Here is a 24,550-nt window from a genome sequence, read left to right as displayed (position 1 = left end):
TCGTTAAGACATAATCATTTCTGGCTTTCTCTGGTCGAGATATTCGTTGCAGACACTATCACTTTTTGTAGCTAAGTGTATGCCAGGTTTAATTAGCTAAGTTAGATGAACCGAAAATCATGGCAAGTCCATCTCTGTTTGTTCGCTCTTCCAGCTGAAGGACGTGCGGCTGCAGCTGTTTTTCATTAACGCCACCATGACAGACCCCCTCCTGAAGCTCTATGGCGGCCAGGTAAGGGGCTCATTGCGCTCAGAGAACGGTGGTGGTTTTTCTATTCACGATGCTTCAAAACCTTGCAGGAAACAAAAATAAATGTCAACGCTCCGGTGCCAGGGATCTACCAGATGACAAAACATTACTGGAACAACTACTTCTCTGTTGCGAAAAATGGCCGAGAACTTGACATTGCGTAAGTGGCACTTGCCTGCCCTAGTGTTTACATATCTTTCTTACGCTTGCATGTAATAATGGGTGCGTGTATTATTCATGGTTACATGTGCATAGACATCCTGCACGCAAAATATATCGGAAGTGCTTAAATCGCAGTTGCATAAAGTGCCAAGCAGCAGGAGGAGAGATCTCTTCCGTGCCTGCCTAAGTGCATAATGGTTTACGAATGCTTCAATGGTACGCACTAGTCAACAATGAATAACATTAGGAGACATCGTGCGTTATTTCGAAGCGGCAACAGTAGCATCAAATACTCGGTAGGTCTGAAGGCTAGATGGAATCTCGCCTGATGACGTTTTCTGTCACACTTACTTATGAAAAAGAAAAAAAATATATTTTGCGTTACTTCGGCCCTTTGTTATTTGTCAGTCCTCTGTGTAGAGGTCTGGGGCGAAAACAAAGCTTAATCACATAAACTTATACAATGGTGTAGGACCTAAACAAAAAAAAATAAAGTTGCATGCAGCGAGAAGGATCGTGTGTTGTAATTGTTCTTTGTGTGTATATCTGCGTTTGTTCTTATGTTATGCGTGTCAATTTTGTTTATGTTAGCTTCTACTTATGTTACAGGTACACAGGGTCTATCTTCGACATCTACAGCACGTACCACTACGACCTAAATTCTTTGTGTAAGTGGAAATCGTAGATCAGTCAGGATGATAGAATGCATTTTCTATGAAAGTGCCAGACGAGCAGCACTCTAACGAAGCTTTCTTGCTCAACGCGTAAGAAAAACGTAGCCGAAAAGTGCACCTTATACTACCGTAAACACAATCGCTGCTCCATTTCCCATTTCCTCCCATGAGTGCAACAGACAAGAACATCCCTGTGGGAATAATAATTATCTCATAATGGAAACAAAATACCCCCGATGTAGTCTGAGAAGAGCTTAGCGAGGCCAACAAAGAACAGGTTTCATTCAATTCGAAGGATTTTTCCGCACCGTTGCCTGAGATGTTTTTTTTTTTCTTTTTTTGCAAATACGTTACTGACTGTATCAGCTATTGTTCATTCTGTACATATATATAATAGTTGGGTCACATCTTTTGCTTCCAAGTTAGTCCACCCCTTGAAAGTCGCCTTGTTTTAATTAATGCTTCGACTCGGATGACGTTAGGTTAGGTTGGTTTTTTGTAATTAAGAGAGACTGTGACTACAGAGAAAATGTCGTTGATCCCTCTATCATAAGAACCGGTAGAGCATAAAAGTGAAACGTGTCCCCAGATAAGTTGTTGCACCTTTGTTGAATAATTAAGTTGCAAGCGGCCATCAGTGGCAACCTACCACTGCACAGGGAGCCTCCATCATCGACACAGAAGCGAAAGTTGTCTAACGACTCGCAGCCGGGAAACATCCCCCCGGAGACACTGCATTGCACGCGCCGAAGCTCTGCGCAAATCCGGCGTAAGCGACATACGTTCGCAAACCGTACAAGCGAAACCGAAGGGGTCGTTAGTGAATCGCTTCGTGAACTCACGTTATGCTGCAGCGAAAGGCGCACAATTTGCCGGTTTGCTTAGTGCGCGGCGTCCTGCTGCCCAATTGCTTCGGCGAAGGTACGAGCACTTTGGTCCGGCTCCGTGGTACCTTGGGCAGCCAGTTGAGCTGCGACGTGCTCAGCTTCAGGAATGTGAATGGCAGAGTTAACAGCGTGCGCCGCAAACGCGCGAATGCATTGTGCATCACGCTGGCGTGTGTCTCGCCGGACCAAAGCGAGATTCGCCTGTCACACGTCGCTGCCTTTTTTGGCACTTAGCGCAACAGTTTTTTTAGTTGGTGCCATCGTCAGCGAAGAAGTAGGCAGCGTGTAAATGTTGCTGGTGCATGTTGAAGCTGCACTCCGTGGGCGACGAGGCCTCACAGGCTCATTCGAAGCGAAAGACAAACCATGTGCTGAAACTGCGTCGTCACCTCAGCAGAAAGCCTACACGGCCTACACCAAACTACACCGTGTTGGAGCCTCCGCTACGTCGTCACTACCAAAAGGCGCACGCTAGTGGCGCTCGTTATTGTCATGATGCAGTACAACAACAACAGTAATTTTACTCAAGTAATCAAAACTGGTATGCGACAACGTCTGGATCCTTAGCCATAGGCTAGGTATGGATCCAGGCAGTTATACAAAGAAAAGTAAACGATTCATACACGAGCACAATCATTTGTTTTGGATCTAACAAGCAAAAAAAAAAACCAAAAGAAAGGAAATGCAATCCCTGTCAAGAGCATATTTTACGCTTTTGCACTGACGTCACATCCGTTGTATGAAGTTGATCGTGGACTCCGACGTAAAACACTTTCGTGTTAAGAATAGCAGGTCGTCGCAGGTGAATAACAATGACCGAATAGTGACATGAACAACAGCGGTCGAGCAGACGAGTGCCTGATTTCAGAAATCACCAGCCGCTTGTGCGCAGGTGCGAGTACAAGCTGGTGCTAGAGAGTAAATCTGAGGGCTTTTGCTCCTTGAATGTCTAGGTAGTACAGAGACGTTTCTTTGCTCGTTTTATATGCGTTTGTCCCTAGGCCTGCCGGCATTGCGGCTTGAGGTCGTGTGTGTGTGTGTGTGTGTGTGTGTGTGTGTGTGTGCGTGTGTGTGTGTGTGTGTGTGTGTGTGTGTGTGTGTGTGTGTGTGTGTGTGTGTGTGTGTGTGTGTGTGTGTGTGCGTGGGTGTGTGTGGGTGTGTGTGCGATCGTGTGTGTGTGTGCGCGTGCGTGTTTGATTTGATCATCCGCAAGTTTTATTCGTGCTCCTTGGATGTTGCTAGTGAGCTTGTAGACATTTTTGTCGCAACGGTAATCATGTGATAGTCGTGAAGGAATCACTGGACCTGTGAAATTTACGACTAATTGGATAGCTTGACGCTGCGTCTAAAGTTACGTCGGGCGTACGCAAATCTCAGAAGTTAAAAGTGCGTCTGACGTCAATTCCCACCTCGAGTCGATGAGCATGCTAAACCCATTCGGCAGATAAGAATTTGTAACGTGTGTTTTGGCTTTGGATTCTTGCTGGTTTAAACAGAACCTCTTGCCTGTATTACAGACATTTCCCACGGCGCGTTCCACGGACCTATGTACGCAAGAGACAAGAATCTGTAAGCAAATCTTTCTGGTCCAATAACCTTTGAGAACGCTGTTAGTCGCCGGCAGTTTATTACAAATGGCCACCTACTTATGCATTCACCGATACTGAGCTATGTTAGCACGCTGTGAGATCTACTTCGTGAACAGTTGTTGCATTGGACAAGGCATATAGTCCCTCTCTTATACTCACCCAGCCTGAGAAACCAACATGTGGTATTTTTTTCACGAGGCGTACGGAAGAAGTATTTCATAATGTTATTTTCAAGCGGAACTTACCTGAACGCCTCGATTGTGAGTCCCGTGTCTTATCGTGACTAATCGATGATGCTGAATAAGCTCCTCACAAAAACTTGCAAAACGCGATTTCATCGTGGTCCTAGTGGTAAAACATTAGTAGGTGAATCGCTGACCCCAAAGTCTACCTTATTACCGCTAAGGTGTGTTACATTGCAACATTATACCGAATAACATGTAATATGCCAACCAGTATTACTATCTTTGGTCCAGTTGGTGTCACGTTTCATGTCAATAATTTCGACAATAATGCTAGCGACATCCTTCGAACATTTCGGTTTCTGACCCTGACCCTGAGGCTGTCATGTTAACCATTTTAGTGTCCTTACGTATCGTAAAGTCGAATTAGCGAGGCTGACGAATACCGCAGACGAACTAAATGGCTTTCGAGGGTGTGTATATTTATTTTTTCCTATGTAACTGAAATGCAGCGGTTGAAATTAAGAGCCGTCCATTACGACGGGAATTGTCTTATTTCGCGTAAGTGGTTTGCGCGCGTACTTCTGGCGGCAATTATGTCTCACCGCAAGTATCAACTAGGCAAACAACGAGTTCTTCCTAAGAATTACAGACAAATGCATTGTTATCCAAATGACATTAATTTGCATTGCTACAGTCAATACCTCTCTTCCTTACATCTTCCTGTCCATATTGAAATGTTTGTTTTGTTAATGTTTTCTTCACTTTCACGTCACTCCCATTAAACCTTCAATATCGGGTCGTGCATTGGGTCGCGGTTTGTTTTCTTTTTTTTCTTTTTCAGGCTCCTAGACTTGGTGAAGAGCGGCTACAGAATTGGCAGAAACCTCCTAAAAGCCATTGATGAAAGAGGTGAGCGAGTCTTGCGCTAGTCAGCTAGCGGAAAGTGTGTCGCCGTAGTTCATACAACATCTGCGCAGATCGGTTAACCTGCGTTTTTCTCCCACTGAGGGTTATTAAACCGTTGGAACAAACTGACACATCGCTTTTCATTTCGTTATTTAAATTTAAGATAAAGCCCTCTCACCGAGAGTAACTGAATTCACATTATTCAGTCCTTACCTCCAGACAACCAATCCGTCACTGAGTTATGGATATAGGGTAAACGCCACAAAATGTCACTGTGAACAGGTACGCGTTCTTGTGCCGTTTGAGACAGGAAGTAAAACGAGTGTCCACTTAGCCGTTTGTAGAGGGCACTTCAAGATTTCAAGCTCTTATGCTCAGGTTTTGCGCAACTTAGGGCTCTATAGCCACCGCGGGCAACACAAACGCTAATGAAGCGCCATTTTAACTATGCATAAGGAAAAATTACAAGGAACAACTATAAGACGCTCTGAGCGAATAGCCACTGAGCCGTGTTATAAATGGTGTCGAACAAGCTCCGACCACATAAAGCAGAGCAGTGAACCCACCCCTCCACATGAAAGCTTGGAGTCTGAACACAGAAAACTACGTATACGCGCTGTTACGCCAGAGCCAACAAACAGCACCGGTTGCGACTTGGATTTTCACTTTCAGGCATGACCATATTCTGGAATTAGGACATTGCCACCATGTGTCAATTCAACGTTTATCTCAGATTTTAGGTAGTTATTGCATGCCGTGGATGTCTCTTGCGTGGAGTCTGCTTTCTTCAGAAATTCATTTCACATTGTTGGGTAACAGCTCACCTTTGTTCCTTTCTTTCGTGGCATTGTCGCTGTGCTCTACGCTTCGGTGGCAAGCTTGTATTGTGGTCATTTAAGGAGATTGTTTACATTACTGGCATGAAATTCACTCTTCTTGTTGTAAAAATCTGCAATGGCAGTGTAACTTTATCAGAATGAAACCGACTCTTTGGCATTTTTGCATTTTGGAGAAAACATATTCTGGTCAGCGTCTGAATTTTAATTCGGCGCCTCACAGATGTAATAAATTTCTTGGCCTCTGTGGGAGAAACCATGCTGATATAATCTCTAGCTTGAGGCGATGCGACCCTCAAAAGTTCGCGAATAAAGTTTCCTTCGCTTACGTTCTTTTTCTTCTAATTATTGTTACTGTGTTCCTTGTATCTCTTCACCCAGGCGGCTATATTGACTCAGAGCACTCGCGCGAAGACTGGATGGGCTACTACACCCGGCAGAGGCTCATGGCGAACAAGCAGTGCGTCTTCAAACAGTACACCAGCAAGCGGGTCGCTGAGAGCCGCCTGAAGGTCAGAGCCGATGCAGCACGGCAATGCAGCTATTTGATCGATTGTAGTACTTTGGTTACAGTGATGATGATGAATTCGACGCTTTGTGGCGCGAGCGCCAACTATGGCAAAATAACGCCTGGGTTACAGCGAAGCACACGATGGAACGTAGGACGAAAACAATGCAAAGATATTAAGCGCAGGCTAATCTTTCAGCTTATATTTATATTGTTTTCAGGCACTTTGGCTGATCTCCTTCCTCTTGGTTCTCGCCAGATCAATTGATGCACGCTGTCGTATTTTCGCTACTCTGCAAAAGAAAAAAAAATTTAAAGGAGAATTGATTTAGCGCACTTGACATCTTTTCTCACCATGCGTCCTGACAAAATAAAGCAATGCGGCTAAACTCACTTCAAGATATTTAAAACGCGTCGGCGTCCTTGAAGTATCCCAAACTTATGTGCATAGAAATATATACGTTAGTCTGTAACGACGTATTTTGCAGAAGTGCACTGGAAGCTTCAGGGAGAGCTCGACTCAGTTCGCAAAATATTAAAAGGGCTCCGGACATTGAAGTACTTATTGAAACGAAAAACACGGCTTGGTAGATCAGTGCCTAGTCAATGGCAGGCCGGGCTGCTGATCTCGAAGTCACGCGTCCTATCCTGGCAGCGGCGGCCGGGATTGGCCGAATTATAGCGCACCTCTGTGTAAGGGCACGAGTGATCTTGCAATTCGCCCCCAAAGAAATGTGGCCAGCATTCAGCCCGTGAGCTCATTCGCAGCAGTTCGAGGATTACCCAGATTAAGTAATACCCAGATTATTATTTCGTCCAAAGAGAAAAGCGTTTTTCCCCCTCTAAATGCTCCATCTATAGTACCAATAGCCACCATCGCATATTGCAGATAACTCGACATCGAACGCCAGTGGCCGTTTGAGCATTGCATATCAGAACGATGACTGCACATATTAAAGGGCCCTGAAACACTATACTAACTAATGATGGAATGACCTCAGTATGAAAAGACGTCAACTCACAAATATCCTGCCACAAAAGTTTCCGAATTCTTCAAGTTTCAGCGGTGTTTTGTCCCGCCGATTCTCGGCTTTCTCTCTTATTTTGTGTCCTCCAGCAAGCTCGAAGCTACTCAGGTCCCTTACCCACCCCCCGCCTTTCCGACTAAGCCCCTTGGAGATTTCGCACCCTTACCCAGTGTAGCTACGAGTTCGCTAGCGGATACAAAGGAAGAGAGAAAGCTGTGAGTCGGTATGATAAATAACACCGCTTATACTTCAAGGCTTCAGAAAACCTTTCTGGCAGAATTCATGCACATTCTTGTCTTTTGTATTCTGTTGAATTTCGATAAACATAGGTGCTTTTGTTCTTGCCGTGGTCCTAGTTGAATTGCCGGCCTTAACCGTTGTCAGTGCACCTACTGTTCTGATAGTCGCGTTACCCAGGCAACTACTGCATCCGTCTTGTAAATTGCGACGGAGTAATATATATATATATATTAATATATATATATATATATATATATATATATATATATATATATATATATAGTTACCATATATATATAATTACCACGTAGCGATTTACAAGAAGGATGCAATCACCACAAAGACCGTTCATGTCGCGTGGTTTTCAGATCGTGTCGTCGACCAGAAGGCTCGTCGCGCCACCCAGTGGTTGACGAGGCATCTAAGCTGCGCAGCGTGCAGGTGCAATCTCTGAGGCCAGCAGCAGGCACAGCTTGCTCTACTGTCGTGCGTAGACAGGAAGCGCAAAGATATTTTCGCGGTCATATTTAGATCGCGGACATCATCATCAACGTCAGCCTGGTTACGCCCAGTGCAGGGCAAAGGCCTCTCCCATATTTTTCTAACTACGCCGGTCATGTACTAACTGTGGCCATGTTGTTCCTGCAAGCTTCTTAATCTCATCCGCCCACCTAACTTTCTGCCGCGCCCTGCTACGCTTCCCTTCCCTTGGAATCCAGTCCGTAAGCCTTAATGACCACCGGTTATCTTCCCTCCTCATTACATGTCCTGCTCATGCCCCCCCCCATTTCTTTTTCTTGATTTCAACTAAGATGTCATTAACTCGCGTTTGTTCCCTCACCCAATCTGTTCTTTTCTTATCCCTTAACGTTACACCCATCATTCTTCTTTTCATAGCTCGTTGCGTCGTCCTCAATTTAAGTAGAACCCTTTTCGTAAGCCTCCAGGTTTCTACCCCATACGTGAGTACTGGTAAGACACAGCTGTTATATACTTTTCTCTTGACGGATAATTACAACCTGCTGTTCATGATTTCAGAATGCCTGCTAAACGCACACCAGCCCATTCCTATTCTTCTGATTATTAGAGTCTCATGATCCGGATCCATGGTCACTACCTGCCTTAAGTAGATGTATTCCCCCACCACTTCCAGTGCCTCGCTACCTATCGTAAACTGCTGTTCTCTTCCGGGACAATTAAACATTACTTCAGTTTCTGCAGATTAATTTTTAGACCCACCCTTCTGCTTTGCATCTCCAGGTCAGTGAGCATGCATTGCAATTGGTTCCCTGAGTTACTAAGCAAGGCAATATCATCAGGGTATCTCAAGTTGCTAAGGTATCCTCCATTACCCCTAATTCCCAATTCTTCCCACTCCAGGTCTCTGAATACCTCCTGTAAACACGCTGTGAATAGCATTGGAGAGATCGTATCTCCCTGCCTGACGCCTTTCTTTATTGGGTTTTGTTGCTTTCTATATGGACGACTACGGTCGCTGTGGAGCCGCTATAGATATCTTTCAGTATTTTTACATAAGGCTCGTCTACACCCTGGTTGCGTAATGCCTCCATGACTGCTGAGGTTTCGACAGAAACAAACGTTTTCTCGTAATCAATGAAAGCCATATATAACGGTTGGTTATATTCCGCACATTTCTCTATTACCTGATCGATAGTGTGAATATGGTTTATTGTTGAGTAGCCTTTACGGAATCCTGCCTGGTCCTTTGCTTGACAGAAGTTTAAGGTGTTCCTGATTCTATGTGCGATTACCTTAGTAAGTACTTTGTAGGCAACGGACAGTAAGCTGATCGGTCTATAATTTTTCAAGTCTTTGGCGTCCCCTTTCTTATGGATTAGGATTATGTTAGCGTTCTTCCAAGATACCGGTACGCTCGAGGCCATGAGGCATTGCGTATACAGGGTGGCCAGTTTCTCTGGAACAATCTGCCCACGGTCCTTCAACAAATCTGGTGTTACCTGATCCTCCCCACCTCCCTTCCCCCTTCGCATAGATCCCAAGGCTTTCTTTACTTCTTCCAGCGTTACCTGTGCGATTTCGAGTTCCTCTAGACTATTCTCTCTTCCAATATCGTCATGGTGCCACTGGTACTCTATAAATCTCTATAGAACTCCTCAGCCACTCGAACTATCTCATCCATATTAGTAATGATATTGCCGGCTTTGTCTCTAAACGCATACATCTGATTCTTGCCGATTCTTAGTTTCTTCTTCACTGATTTTAGGCTTCCTCCGTTCCTGAGAGCATGTTCAATTCTATCAATATTATAGTTCCTTATGTCAGCTGTCTTACGCTTGTTGATTAACTTCGAAAGTTCTGCCAGTTCTATTCTAGCTATAGGGTTAGAGGCTTTCATACATAGGCGTTCCTTGATCAGATCTTTCGTCTCCTGCGACAGCTGACTGGTATCCTGTCAAACGGAGTTACCACCCACTTCTATTGCACACTCCTTAATGATGCCCACTACATTGTCGTTCATTGCTTCAACACTAAGGTCCTCTTCCTGAATTAAAGCCGAATACCTGTTGTGTAGCTTGATCCGGAATTCCTCTATTTTCCCTTTTACCGCTAACTCATTAATCGGCTTCTTATTTATTAGTTTCTTCTGTTCCCTCCTCAGGTCTAGGCTAACCCGAGTTCTCACCATCCTATGGTCACTGCAACGCACCTTGCTGAGCGCGTCCACTTCTTGTATAATGCCAGGGTTAGCGCAGAGTATGAAGTCTATTTCATTTCTAGTCTCGCCGTACTGGCTCCTCCACGTCTACTTTCGGCTATCCCGCTTGCGGAAGAAGGCATTCATTATCCGCATATTATTCTGTTCTGCAAATTCTACTAGTAACTCTCCCCTGCTATTCCTAGACCCTATGTCATATTCCCCCACTGACTTGTCTACAGCCTGCTTCTTGCCTACCTTGGCATTGAAGTCGCACATCAGTCTAGTGTGTTCTGTTTTGAATCTTCCAATCGCCGATTCCACGTCTTCATAGAAGCTTTCGACTTCCTGGTCATCATGACTGGATGTAGGGGCGTAGAACTGTACGACCTTCAATTTGTACCTCTTATTATGTTTCACAACAAGACCTTCCACCTTCTCGTTAATGCTATAGAATTCCTGTATGTTAGCAGCTATATCCTCAATAATCAGGAATCCGACTCCTAGTTCTCGTCTCTCCGATAAGCCCCGGTAGCACAGGACGTGCCCGATTTTTAGCACTGTATATTCTTCTTTTGTCCTCCTAACCTCACTCAGCCCTATTATATCCCATTTACTACCCTCTAATTTCTCCAATAACAATGCTAGACTCGCCTCACTAGATAACGTTCTAACGTTAAACCTTGCCAGGTTCAGATTCCAATGGTGGCTTGTCCGGAACCAGGGATTCTTAGCACCCTCTGCTGCGTCACAGCTCTGACCGCCGCCGTGGTCAGTTGCTTCGCGGCTGCTAGGGACTGAGGGCCGGGGTTTGATTGTTGCATTCATATAGGAGGTTGTGGCCAAGTACTGCACCAGGGTGGCCAATCCTGCTCTGGTGAGAGAGTGCGTTACCGGTTCTGGTCACCGGGTCAGGCCGCACTCCAGGCCTGTTTATGCAATTTTTTCCATACGCGGATATATTTCTTTTTATCCGGTGGAAAATTGCGCGGCACCGGGATTCGAACGACGGTCCTCTTGAACGCGAGGTGGGTACTCTACCTCTTCGCCACCGCAGGAGTTGTACGTCTCATTTAACCTACAGTAGGGCCTTCTTCGATCAGTCAAGGTCGACCAATCTGATCTCTGTTAAACCGAACAGATGACACTCAACTGGAGAGACCTGGTAGTTTATGACCTGCACATTATTGGCCATAAATAGAGGAGAATATATATATATATATTTAGTGATAAACTAGAAGAAAAGAAATAAAGAAAGGAAAAAAGGAAGAGAACAGGAGATTTGAACTCGTGACCCTTGGATGTTGCTCGGAGAGATAGCTCATTTGGTTGGTCCGTCAGGCCCCAGGTTACATCGAAGCGGCATAGCTCCTGTCCAGAGCCTCGTACTTACTTGGTAAGAGACTGATGTTCGCGATGGTCGATTTTTCCGAGTGGTTGGAAGGCATACTTTCTTAGAAAAAAATGGCCGCTCGTCGATAAGAGGGAACTCGAGCGGCTATAGAGACTAGGATAAGCTTAAGCAGGTGCGAGCCGAGCTCGGCCCGCTTAGCGTGGGAAGCTAGCCCGAGTAACTATCCCAAGGACTGCGGCTCACGAGAGCGAAATGTCTTTGTCTAATTATAATAACCATAATATGACTACTTTCGGAAGAGAGAACGGCCCAGAGGGCTGTACTACGAGTGCTATGACTGATAATTTTCCTATATACTTATATATTTTTTTTTCTCATTTATGGGATCGAATGAGAGCGCTGTTAATTTGTTTCTGCGTGTAGTAGTTAAGAGGGCGAGTATAAGGAAGGAAAAAAGAAAGAAAGGAAAAGAAAAATTACTGAAGCATAATTGCAGCGCCGATCGCGGACATACATATCTTTAATTTACATCACTAAAGATTAGGAATTATAGTATAACTGAGAATCCGCCATTACTGGTCGTGCCCTAGCTGCTGACAACATTGCGAAGGAGAGAGCAAGCAATTTTTCACTGATTTTGATACGAGATACTAATTTCTGTGTGTCAGGTGCTGCAATAATATTTACCTGAGATGTTCGCTCTAGCCTGGTCTAAAGATCGAAAACGTTTGCTTACTATGTTCCAAAAAAGTTTCAGCACCTCTTCATGGAACGCTTTGGTGCAAATCAAACTGAAATCCTGACACAGCACATACACATTTTGCGAGATACAAGCTGATCTGGATACGCATAGACGCATTCATGAGCTCCCTGCACTTGCCAAAACTTTTAACGGAAGTTGTTCTCTCCCGCTGATCTCTCCTTTTCGTTCTTGTATCTGTTGGACACGAAAAACTGAAAAGCGATTCCTTGTTTTGTGGTCCCGTGCCATGTTGTTTTCATTTTTTCACAGTGCATCGTCGCACTGTTCGTTTCCTTTGCACCAAAATATATCAACTGAGCTTCTCTTTAAAGAACGCCTCTCAATAGCTGAGCAACATGGAAATGAAACAAAGTATCTTCCTAAGGAACTTTTCTCAATGGCTCAGCCACCTGTAAATCAAGCAATGCGTCTTGCACTTCAAGTATAACATTAATTTGCTACCCGACCACAACGACCCCATTGTATTCTATGCGCAACGGATACAGTTACGTGTTTTCTGCAACTAAACAAGTATGTAACACTATCATAGAAAGGGTTATTTCGGAGTCATGACAACAATCGACGGAGTTAGGCTGTAGTCACAGAATCATTTCCTTTTCGCTGTTCGCCTAAACCTTCGACCATTGGGCTGCAACGTTGCCAGTAAAGGCACAAACAATCAGCAACGCTTTTCAAAGCTCTGTCTTGAAGTGCTACTCTTCAAAATAGGTATTGACCAAGCCGGTGTACTCCACTGTTCAGCCGCCCATCCGAGTGAAAGTATCTACGGGTAAAATCGATGGAGCGGGTGCATTGAGGCTGAGGCATAAAAGCCGCGCTGCGCAATTCCAAAGGTTGTCGTCACCACATGCCTCTTATATTGGCGGCCTGTGGGGCCGCCAATATAATTTCCGCCACAGACCGCAAATTATTTCCGGCCCCACAGGCCAACAGATAGACTTGCAAAGCGGTGTTGTGGCAGATGCATTCGAGCACTTGCTTCTACGGTGCGGTACATTCTCCGCACTTTGGGGATGAAGTTATTGCGCTGTTGCTGCGTACAAGGGTGCCGGCAGGAAGCGCGATAGTTACAAGGTGGCGCCATTTTTACATCTAACCGCTGTCCTCCTCATCCTCGCACTCTTCCGCCTTTGCCCCCGCGTATTTCGTTTAGTGCGGTGACGTGGCATTTTCGTCCGTTAGCGGTGGTGTTTGTTTGGAGAAAGTTCCAAAAGACGGTGTACGCGAACATAGGCATGGATAAGCTTATGCTGCATGGCGCAAAGTTTCAAAGTGAGTATCGATAATGAATTTATTGCGAGACAATAAGGGAGTCATTTGATTCGCACCGGCGTTTAGAGTTTTGTGACCTTCTAGTCCTTCAGATTGATTACTCTAAGAGACGGAGGCTATCGGCACGATAAATTAAAATACGTAATCGACTAATAGACATCCCACTGATTACGTTTTAACCATTTCCGTTGCTGTACATATTCTAGCTTGTGAATTTTGGCCGGTGCATTCGCAAGGCTTATCCACTTAACACGAATTCTCAGGAGGACACCAGCTTCATAAATTTCGTTTCTATAGTGTCAACAAAACGCATCGGCATTTCCCTTAACGAAGCGTCTAAAACTACTTCGGACGTATACGCAAACAAGATACAGCCGATTGGCGGATCCGTAAGGACAACACTCTTCCGCAACCGCCTTCCGCGAAGCTCAGCGCTACCTTCAGAGTACAGTGGTTGGAATGCGCACAGCGCTGCTCGTCATACACGCATGCCTTCCCGCCAGCAAATGTGCTAGGCGGAACCCTGCGCAAACAATCAGGACAATATACGAGCCGTAGCACACTTCGACGGCACGGCGCTGTTTTCTTTCTTCTTTTTCTAATTTTGTTGCAGCAGTTTTCTTCACACGGAGAAAACTTTCTCGCCACATAGACCTGGTAAAGGCAAATGACAGCAATAGCGCGTCTTCGCTGACGCTCGACATCAATATCTATTGCACTGCGGGGTCGTGTGTATAAGTACGGTACATTTATTGCTCTGTTTCTGCACTACGTTTACCCGCTGTTATTACATTTGCCCTATAATGCGTGTAAGGACGGTGAAATAAGCTTAATTTAAAAAAAAAACTGGAACCCGTAACTCACGGTCCTATGCTTGTGGCTTTGTGGCAACCATAAGGACGCACGACTTGCTGCCATCTTGCCTTCTCATATGTGCCCAAGTGAATCGAAAAGGAATCAAAAGCGAAAAAAAAAAGATATTGTGGATTGCTATCCAGCCCAGGTACCCAGCGAACCATTCGGAGATTTTACCATGACGCCGACAACAGAACTGACTTGCGATCGTAGCTGTCCAGGTTTATCCACCATAATTTTTAACAATTTTGGCATTATTAAAAACCAGTCTTTGTATGCTTTATGCACGTTCTACTCCAGCAGTCGATCAACATTGTATTGAGCACAAACAGCCACTGCATGTTTCACTAGAAAAATGAGCCCTAAGCTGCACTGGTACTCATTACCATTGAAGTGGGCTACTGGGCGTATATTCTCCATTACGTTTGCGAAGTACCCCATCTGCACATCATTCACTACATTAAGTACATGAAACAGCATCAAAGTAGACATTAGTTTAAGTGGACACAGCCTAAAATACTTTCAGACATACGCACAAGTATACGACGTCTCATATAACGCCATAATTTGCACTACCAACTACAAATCTTTATTAGTGGTCTGCAATCAAATAGCGGTATGACAAAAGCAGTCTCTCGAAGAAGCCTCAAGAAAGACTTGCTTTGACCCACAAAGCGAACGGTATGATGTGGGTCACTCGGGCCTGTTGGTGAAGAAAAACTCACGATGGCTTCAAGAGGGGTCAGTTTTTTGGAGACCAGTGATGCTTCTCTAGCTGATTCGGTTGGTTGCAGTTTCTGTTGAAATTTAACACGCAGATTTGACTTCAGCATCTTCGTAACAGCGAATTTCTGCGTCATAGACGCATTTGCACTAACCACTTAAGTTGATCGGTAGCAGGGGGTAATCATATCATTGGTCTATTTGCGGGAAGCACACCTTGTCATTGTATCACATTGAAGAACACCGAATGGAATGAGTATCTCTTGGCGGGCATCAAAACTATGTAAGCGGATGCGTCCTTTGTTGCAGTAGTGATGAACTCGCTGATCTGCACCATGGGCTGCACCGACTCAGGCGGGCTGAGGCGTTGCTGCCCGTGAGCCAAGCGTGTATTTAACTGCTGTTTCGCTGCTACATACGTCAGCTTTTTCGCTAAATAAGCCATTTCATGCTTTCGCATAAAAAAAATGCGGGGTCTACCGTAATCGAGAGTATATGTAAGCACGAAATGGCTACGGGAAAAGCAGATTGGCTGGAGATTATATATCCACAATCTTAAAATGGGTGTAGTGCATGTTTGCAACGGAATACCGCAAGGTAATCTGGACTGGTCCACATGGACACAATTGTTTCTTGTCACAGATAGTCACAGAAAACAATTGCATCGATATGGCGTCTTTTGCTACTTTTGGGGCCGCCGCCTTCAACCGATTTTCTTCTTCCGACAGTGCGGCATGCTCAGCGTCTGTCGCTTCTTTTTCTTCGTGTCGCGTCGAAGTGGTCGGTTGCATATGTTCGGTTTTAGGCAGGTGGCCGCGGTTCGTGACGGTGTTGTCACCTTCGTGAGCGGCCGCATAATCCCGTCGTTGTTGGCATAGACCAGGAGTCTTTTGCTTTGGCGTATACCTAGCTTAGCGATCGGTTTCCGGAAAAGACTTCTTACCTCTCCTTTCACTGGGCTTCATTGCTCGGCTTCAGCGTTTGTGTCGGCGGCCTCATTGAAACGAAGGACGATGCAGAAGCACATGCAGCCACGACGCAACGCAGGCCTGAATGCTTGCTGAGTCGAAATGCACCTGTTTTGAACTGAACCTCGTTGCAAGTCTCTTCTTGGCCAAACAACCATTCGCGGCGCACCGAACGCTGGTAACCTGGTCACGCAGGGAGGCGCCATCTCTCGAGGCGGCGCAAAACCTGCGCCGCGGAACTAACGGACCGCAGGCATCGAAAAGGGCACAGGCAACCCTCTCTAAGCGTCAAAATATGACAAACAAGTGTATGGTGCCCTGTATCTGCCTTTTGAACCTGGCTACTGGAAATGACAGTAAATTTCAGTTTACTAGAAGTCACAGCTTGAGTGCTATTGTAAACAAACATTAGGAAGTAATAGGGAGCAATATTTTCCTAACTAGTTTGGCGTGTAAAAAGCGCTTGTAATGCCCTCCTGTAAAAGGGGTTGGGGGCCAGAGACGGCATTTTAAGTTTTCACTGGTTGCCCGGATGATCTTGTTTTGTTATCGCAATAATGCTGAGATGTTCTCGTTTCGTTCTCGTTCTGTTCTGTTTTTCAATGTCCGAATAACGGCTCTGCATTTTGGCTCGAGGTCTCTTGAATGTCGCCGACAACGAGAGCTAAAAGCGTTTCGTGCTTAAAAATAATTGGCATAGCTGTGTGGTCACTTCCTACATCGCGTGCTTATTTACCGCCTATTCCGTTTTCATGTTTCTTATGCTGCACTCTTTGCCTCAGTGGTGTTAGCAGCTACCGCCGTACAGTTACAGTACCCTGAGTAGCAATTTCTTTCTTTAGATTTTATTCAAAATCAACACCAATTTACTACTGCTACATCGCAAGCCTCACTTTACCTTCTTGTTTTTGTTTTTGTCTAAATTCTATTCCTAATCCACTACTCACCACTTATCGATAGTCATGATACCCTGGGATCTCAAACAAAGTGCAAACGAAAGAATTAAAATAAAAAGTAATTCAATTTTCCCAATGCTCAAAAGTATTCTGCCCAAATACCGCAAACTCTTCATTCATCGAGTTCATTCATTCATTCATCACAGTTCCCAATTTTCAATTGCTCATAATGCAATTTTCTTTTCACAACGTCCTCACTGGGTATTGAATTTCTTGCAGCTGAACGCCAACGCAACTGTTGATGAAGACATGATTGACGTCGCCATCATAACGCCGCTTTTGAGGGTAAGTCTCATATAATGAAGCTCTTTCTATAGATTAGTCCACCTTAAAGCACAATAGCGATAAGTATAGCCCTCGCAAATCTTTCATTCTTGTGTGGTTTCAATCCTATTTCATATAACACCACATTACCACACACACAAAAAAAATCTCATACGCATTTCTCCGAAAGCGTTGCATTAGGACGAAGACGAATTTTTCCGCTATAGCGAAACCTTTCCGAGAAGCCCGTATGAGCTATCCTTCTAGGTTCGAGCAAGTCTCGAGTGAACGAAAATTCTTCCGTTGTTGTTGTTGATGATTATTATTGCTAATGGTATCACATTAGGCTTGGAAGGGGGAGGGGGGGGAGTTATCTAGCCATTGCCAGCTCCTTGTGCGTTACGGTATCGTAATCACGTATTCTGCCTATCTCTGCTTTATCGTATAATGTTGCCTATGCCTTTTACTATTCTATCTCCATCTCTCCCTACTTTTTTTCCCGCGAATACTCCGACGATGTCGATGCCCCTTATCTCCACTGCTAACCTATCAACTCTCCCAGCAGCCTTTCCGGCAGGTATGATCTTTAAGTGGTCACCCCAGCGATTCTGGAAGGTGGACTTTCTGTGATGTTTAGTCTCTCCCTTTAGTGAAACATCCGCACCTTGTGGATTTCCGTAGTACAAATTTGGCATTATCAATCTTGGCATAACGCGGTGATGGCGTCCAAAGGCGTTCTGTGCAGTTTTGCGTTTCACACTATATTACTCACTTATTCTCGTTCTTCATTGTTTTCACTAAGTAAGTGGAACCTATTTGCAAAGCTGTTGATCTTGAAAAGCGGTATTTACGTACGACAAATTCGTGAGCACCGGTGCTTCCTTCGGTCTAGTTTGTTGCCACCGTTTCTCTATATCTGTATTGTTAAACATCTTAATTTTGCTCTCATAGGTTTAGCAATTAATAAGTGAAGCGCATTCTGAAAAATGTTGTACTTGTGAAATTTATCTGTAACGAGAATTATGGTTCACCTGCATATCGGAGACGTTGCTATCTTTCATCTTTACCACTTTTTTTCGTCGTATCAGCAGTGTTTGGGGCATATTTTGGCGTTAAGTGCTTTTTCCGTACTCTTCTTCTTTTTCCATTTTCGCTTACCGTGTCCTCTTCGCACCGCGTGCAGTTCTACAGGAAGCTCATCTACGAAAAGGCCTACCCCTTCCCCGACTACAGGCTGCAGGGCCTGCACCACGTGTCCTCAGACCAGCTTTTCTTCTACTCGCTGGCAGAGGTAAGCGAGCAAGCAATGTTTTGATTGTCTTACATTTGACCGCCACAAACAAAATACACTATTGCGGGTTGAACGCCCGGGTAATTGAGAGAACGCCCAAAGTTAGCCGTGAAAGTCCGCTTGCACATCTTCCGAACCGTGTTATGAGGACGACAAACTCGTTAAATAAACTGGATAAACGCGAAACTGGCTTTCCTTGCCAACCAGAAAACGTATCTCGCAAAAAGCAGTACGTAATCAGCAATGGACCACGAGGTTAATTCGCATTGTCAAACGGCGAACGCATTCAGTCCACGAGTTGCCACTACACAATTATAACTTCATATAAACACGTTTTTACGAATTTCAAGATATGTTTTAATGTCCTCCTTGCTTCTTATTCTTCAGTCATTCTGCGAGAAAACGACGCGCGAGGCGGTAGACGAGCTCATCAACAATGGCACCTTCAGCCCCAACAAGTACCGGTAAGACGCTGTCGCTGTTTTTTTTTTTTTTCGTGCTAAGATTTGATTCCTCGGAAAAAAATAACAGTCGCTTGTTAATTGCGGGCGAGTAATACAATAGTGTGTAATTGCGTTAGCCACGCCTTGAAATGACGCGAATATATGAGCTTGTCAATTGAGGTGCAGTATAATACTGTGCGAACGAAGCAGGAAATAGTAACAAGAAAAAGAAATTTTAATGAATCCACAATTCATACCCCCCCCCCCCCCCCCCCGAACCCCAACCTGTTATCGTGAAACTTCAAGGCGTTTGCATGAACCCGACAGAATCGGGCGGAGTCGGTTTGTCGAGCTTTAATCGACCTATCGAGTTCGTGTAAGCGCAATCGGGTCGCGTTCAGCGAGCGTCGAGTCGGGCTGAGCGAGTTCGGCTCCTCGTTGACACAGTCCGACCTATTTGCAGCACTCCTGTAAACGCGGATAGGTGGCAATAGCCATTGCTGAGGCTTTCGCGAGACAACTAAGCCGTTAGCTCTCTTATATTTGCCGGCAGCGAGAACGATATCAGGACAAAGCAAACACAAACACCGTGAAGTGCAATCTCGTGCTGGTAACGATAAGAGCCATGGGCTAAAGCTGTTTGAGACGGCTGCAGGAACCTGAAGCCCTGTTCGAACACGTTGGTGTCTCGTCTCGCCGCTGCGTGCAACCTTGACCTAGACGCACCAGAAGCCAGTTCATGCACATGCTGTCATGTCGGGTTCTGTCAGCCCTATATGTGACTCAATCCGCTCGCATAGGATCAAGGCTGACGTAGACATATTGCGAACATAGAAAGTGTCAATGTGAAACGTGGCGTCTGCGCCGAGATAATACAGCGGTTCTTTCTGTGACGACGACACTCTGTCAGGGTGGAGTTGCTGTATATGCTTCCACAGCGAGTCGAGTTGCGTGGGAGGTCTGCCATCTTGCTCACAAACGAATAAAGTGTCGAGGGAAAGCCACACGTCACGTTCGAAGGACTCGTCGTAGACGCGGTGCACTTTATATGGTGCACTCGATGACCACCTATGTATTACGAAATAAGCAAATCTCACATATGGTAGTCCTTCTTGAAATACCACCTTGCACTGGCTGAACAACTATCAGCCACTAGTCAAGTCGCCGTTTCTGATTACATTTATCCTGATGTCATAGAATCATATTCTTTCAAAAATTTAAAATTATGGTTGATTGGCTGGTTGGCTGAGACGTCGTCTAAAGCAAGCTGCGCGCCGGACATTGGCGTAATTTCTCATAACACACGACAATGAGCAATGCTGTACCTTCACAAAATTAAAAAAAATGCCTTTGCCATCAGAATATCGCACTCAAGGAAGAATGTTAGACAGACGAACTTCGGAAGCCGTTGTGTATATATTAGTCGTCAAAGAAGGTGCCAATTGTAGGGGATGCGTTGTCCCTACCACTGCCAGCTTTATCTCGGCCTTAGTGGCCGCTACCATGCATTTATATTCTTCAACCACCGGATCATATGTTTCTTGAACTGCATGACAACGCTAAGCGAATGTAAGTGCGAGTGGCCAATCAAAAAGAAGCACGCAACTCTGGTCGTGTCGGGAATACATACAGTAACTCGACGTCAGACATCGGAGCAGCGTCCAGCCTGTATCATCACTAGGATCGCCTAGTCATGGATGGCGGATAAGAATACACGCTGTTTCACTAGGGACCAACTTTAAATGTAAGCAAATGCCACGTAGGTCGACCAAACCAAGGTAATGTTGTTTGCCGTCGCTTTGAGATACTCTGATTATTGTTTGCATTCCGCCTAATTAGATAATTAGTCTCAATTATTTAATTAGCTCAATTATTTTTAGATTGGAAGTGCTCATGATAAAAGTGTAATGTAACATGAGAAACTCCCTGTGTGCCTTTCTCTTGTTCAATGCGTGCAACATAGAAGTGTTTTTCCAAGTGTGAATGAAGCCCGCGAATACACGCAAAGTCCCTCGAGCGGCCAGTCGTGCTGAAATTTTGCGTGCATTCGCGCGCTTCCTTCACGCTCAGAAAAACAACTTTTATGCAGAATTTATTGAGCAATAGAAAGCTGTATCGGGAGTTTCTCATGTTGCTCTACAATTTTCCTCATTGGCACGTTTGTACTAAATGTAATAATTGAGAACCTGATGAATTAATTAAGACTAAATATGTAATTAGGCAGAATGCAAAAATAATCCGAGTATCTACAAGCGATGGCAAACAACATTAAATTGGTTCGATCCAGCTACGTGGAATTTGTATATTTTTAATGTCTGGCTCAAATAATGTTTAACACCCTGTACAGTCGAACCAGAAGAATCTGTACAGTTCGCCGACCTTGAAAAGCTGGTGTTTAGAGTATTTAGATTGATCGAGGTGGCACAGCGATAAGAGTGTGGCTGTTTTTCAAAAGACACAAAACATACACTATTCTACTCGTCGCTCAGTGATAAGCGCAGCGTTTCTAAGCTATTCAAACGCAGTAATCAGCCCGCGTGGTCTTAGGAGTTTCACGCCACCGGTGGGTGCTATGTATATAGTGCTGATTCATTTTAATATACAATGAAAACAACGGGATTTGTGATACACTCTTCATGCATTTGCCTCCCCCCCCCCACCATCGGTCACCCAGCGCCCACCGGTTACGCAAAAAAGCAGCGGCCACCATGCAAGCCGGCTATAACATTTGAATCGCTGAGCACTTAGGCAACGAGCGGCACGACGTCCAGCGCATCGCAAGACGTAGGCTGTGTGTCTAAGTTTTCTCCGTCCATGTTAGAAGTGGCGGTACCTTCTTCTTTTTTCTCAACCCTGTAAGACTTAGGCGCGTCTATAGAAACGCTACACCAAAGCACCACAATTCCTAGTACATCATCATAATCAGCAGAAGCTCGATGTGGGCGAGTTGGTGGAGCATACTTAATGAAAAAAGAGAGCGCTACGAAGACAAGGACGAAAGAACAACATGTACGACAGACAAGACAAGGTAGCGCCTTGTCTGTCGTACATGTTGTTCTTTCGTCCTTGTCTTCGTAGCGCTCTCTTTTTTCATTAAGTATCATCATAATCCGATGCGCTAGTGTTTGTGTGCAGCACATACGGGATATATAATGGCATGCGAATTCAGCATCCCCATTTATATGAATGCCATGCGGAATTGTCGCATTCACAAAACAAAGCGTTCGTTGATTGTTCCCTTACACTGCTTGAATTGAAGCGAATACCAGGCTTGTACTGGAGGGTGAGATGAATTTGACTTGAAACTTGAAACATTCCCTGTTGAACTTTGCCACAAATCGCAGCGTCTATCATTGTAGTGCTTCGAGCACTAGCTCCTACAATAGGCTTTCCCATGCTCATAGCAAGATGAGGACATTTGACTGCCGTAATGGCAGCGATTGCGAAAACTGTGCTCAGAACAGTGTTCCACTGGACACATGGCATTCCGTTCAACTTAAATTTATTGGCTTTTTTATTATAGAGACTGATGCAGTTAAAAACTATTTTCCTCCAAAAACGCGAAAGTGTTATCTAATAGCGATGGTATCGTGACAGGGAGCCATGCTTATTACACGCTGCTGTCTTCTTGATGCCTTTATTGCAGCATCAACAACCCACTGCGCAACTCCCAGCATTTCACAAAGGCCTTCGCATGTCCGGAGTCAAGCCAGATGAATGCCGGCCGGGAGAGCTGCGACTTCTGGTCCACATTCCGCAAGGACTTCTGACCGAACCCGCGCCACATGAAAGAACGCCGTTGCATAGAATACAACTGTGCCTCACACTTTCAGCCAGATTTCACGCTTGTTCCCTCACGCAGTGTCTCATATCCCAATACAGATGCAAAGCTGGCAAGACACAAAAATGAAATAAAGGCAGGAAGGGGGGTGAAAATGGACTCCTTACTCTGCCAGGGTACGTCGCGCTTTTTGGTACGTCTCACAGTGTTTTCTGGGAGCATTTACAGGTAAACCATCCAAGCTCCACCTAAAACAAACAATAATGGTCATCTTAGTTTGAAGCGGACACATTTGTATTCCAGCGTAACGATGCTCGAATATCTGCTGCTAACAAGGCAAATATCTGTCGCTGAACAAAGAAATTATTGGGCGCAAGTGAGCTGGTTTATGCACATAGCGGTACCCGGACTAAAAGACGTTATAGCGTGTTTTTGTTCCACTGGCATAGTCCTTTCTTTATTATTAATTAAATTACTCCCGAGAATATACAGTAACATTCGGAGAGCATTCAGTGTTCCCGTGCACTGGTCGGACAGATAATAACTTTCAGCTTTTCCTTAAACGCATTACTACTTATTGGTTACTGGTAGCAGGGCTGTGGCCCGCTACAGCAACATAGTTGCGAAATATCTCGCGAAAATTCCTCTAATAAAACTCGTTTAAGATATATTGTCTTACGTGACTGTTCTTGTCCAAGGAAAATCATAAAATTACATATGTTTGTTCTACGGTAGGTTACTCCAATCATTTCTTTGTCTCTTCTCTATAGTCAAACTTTCGACAACAATATGGTCTGCCATGTGGTCCGTTTTTATGGCAACATGATGGTCCGCAAACGGTGAGGTGGTGACAGACAAGTAAAACAAACATTGAGTAAACATGCAGAAATGCATCAACATAGCATAAACTGCTGATTCCTCGAAACACGGTCGAGAAATACACGGCCGAGACAAGGTGGGCGGCAGGTCCATCTAAACTAGGAACAGAGCTAGTAGATATTGTGTATTACAAATATTGTGCCCTCGTGGGCGCGCGGAAATTCTGAGCGTAACGTTGTGACCAGAAGAGTGCCACATGGCTGCTGTTATGCTGCTTCTGATTTCTTAGCTGAAACAACATGTACTTTGATGAGGTCTGTTTTGAACAGACCACGGAATGCTTCCAAATTCTGTTCTTTCTTCTAACTTCTTTCATGATGGTAGTTTACGTTACATCGAAGGTGTCACGAATCTAATTACCATTAATAATGCAGACATCAAGATAGCTTCAGTAGAATAGCAGCAGCAGGAAGGAAGGGAAATAATCCTTCTCACTCTAATATCAATCAAGGCATCGGGCATAGCGGAGACGCTGTCCAAGCAAATGTGCTTCCGCGGTACAAGTGTGTCCATCGCATCAGCGCGTTCCGGAGAGTGCCTAGAGGCGTCCATGGTATGCAAAGGAAAGTTATCGTGTTGTCAGTTTTTGTAATGTTATAGAGCTTGGCTAACTTGGCGGCGTAAATTAGAACAATTGCAATTATGTCTCCGAGCATTCTTTGTGGTGAATATTGTTTAAATATTGTATAATTTTATGTTTTCTTTTGTACTGGTTCATCATGTATAAGTGTTATTAGACTGCAATTACCTTTGTTTTACAAGCCTTGCTGCGAAGCCACTGCCAAGCGAAAGGGGGCTGCGGCTTTGTCAAGCTGTTTCTGACAGATTTTTCTGCGCCTCCGCTGTCTGTATTTGTACAAGGCAGAAATAAAGAATTTGAATTTGAATTTGATTGCATGTATCACCGATTGTCGTCGCACGATTTCGCAGGCCATGATTAGACGCCCAAACATGTGAACGCAAATGCGAACGCATAACAATGCACCTAGCACATAAAAGTCTACATTTCGTGCGCAGGAAAGCATTGCATAACTTAGCACATGATTATATATCCCAACA

The 24,550-nt window shown here is 44.7% G+C and overlaps 1 protein-coding gene across 1 annotated transcript in view; it reads left to right on the top strand.

Moving 5' to 3' along the window:
• LOC142576513 (neprilysin-1-like) overlaps window positions 1-24,343 on the top strand; it is a 76,733-nt gene extending 52,390 nt beyond the window's left edge. The window contains exons 13-22 of the mRNA XM_075686665.1: window positions 155-232; window positions 301-410; window positions 1,022-1,080; window positions 3,491-3,542; window positions 4,589-4,656; window positions 5,871-6,001; window positions 17,053-17,118; window positions 18,281-18,388; window positions 18,776-18,852; window positions 22,478-24,343. Of these exons, the coding sequence (XP_075542780.1) occupies window positions 155-232; window positions 301-410; window positions 1,022-1,080; window positions 3,491-3,542; window positions 4,589-4,656; window positions 5,871-6,001; window positions 17,053-17,118; window positions 18,281-18,388; window positions 18,776-18,852; window positions 22,478-22,601 (873 nt within the window). The 3' untranslated portion in view covers window positions 22,602-24,343. The remainder of the gene's footprint in view (window positions 1-154; window positions 233-300; window positions 411-1,021; window positions 1,081-3,490; window positions 3,543-4,588; window positions 4,657-5,870; window positions 6,002-17,052; window positions 17,119-18,280; window positions 18,389-18,775; window positions 18,853-22,477) is intronic.
• The last annotated feature ends 207 nt before the right edge of the window (window positions 24,344-24,550 follow it).

The sequence above is a fragment of the Dermacentor variabilis genome, chromosome 3 (assembly GCF_050947875.1).
Source record: "Dermacentor variabilis isolate Ectoservices chromosome 3, ASM5094787v1, whole genome shotgun sequence".
Taxonomy (NCBI): domain Eukaryota; kingdom Metazoa; phylum Arthropoda; class Arachnida; order Ixodida; family Ixodidae; genus Dermacentor; species Dermacentor variabilis.
The sequence above is the reverse complement of the archived record's forward strand: the minus strand, read 5'-3'. Positions and strand labels throughout refer to the sequence as shown.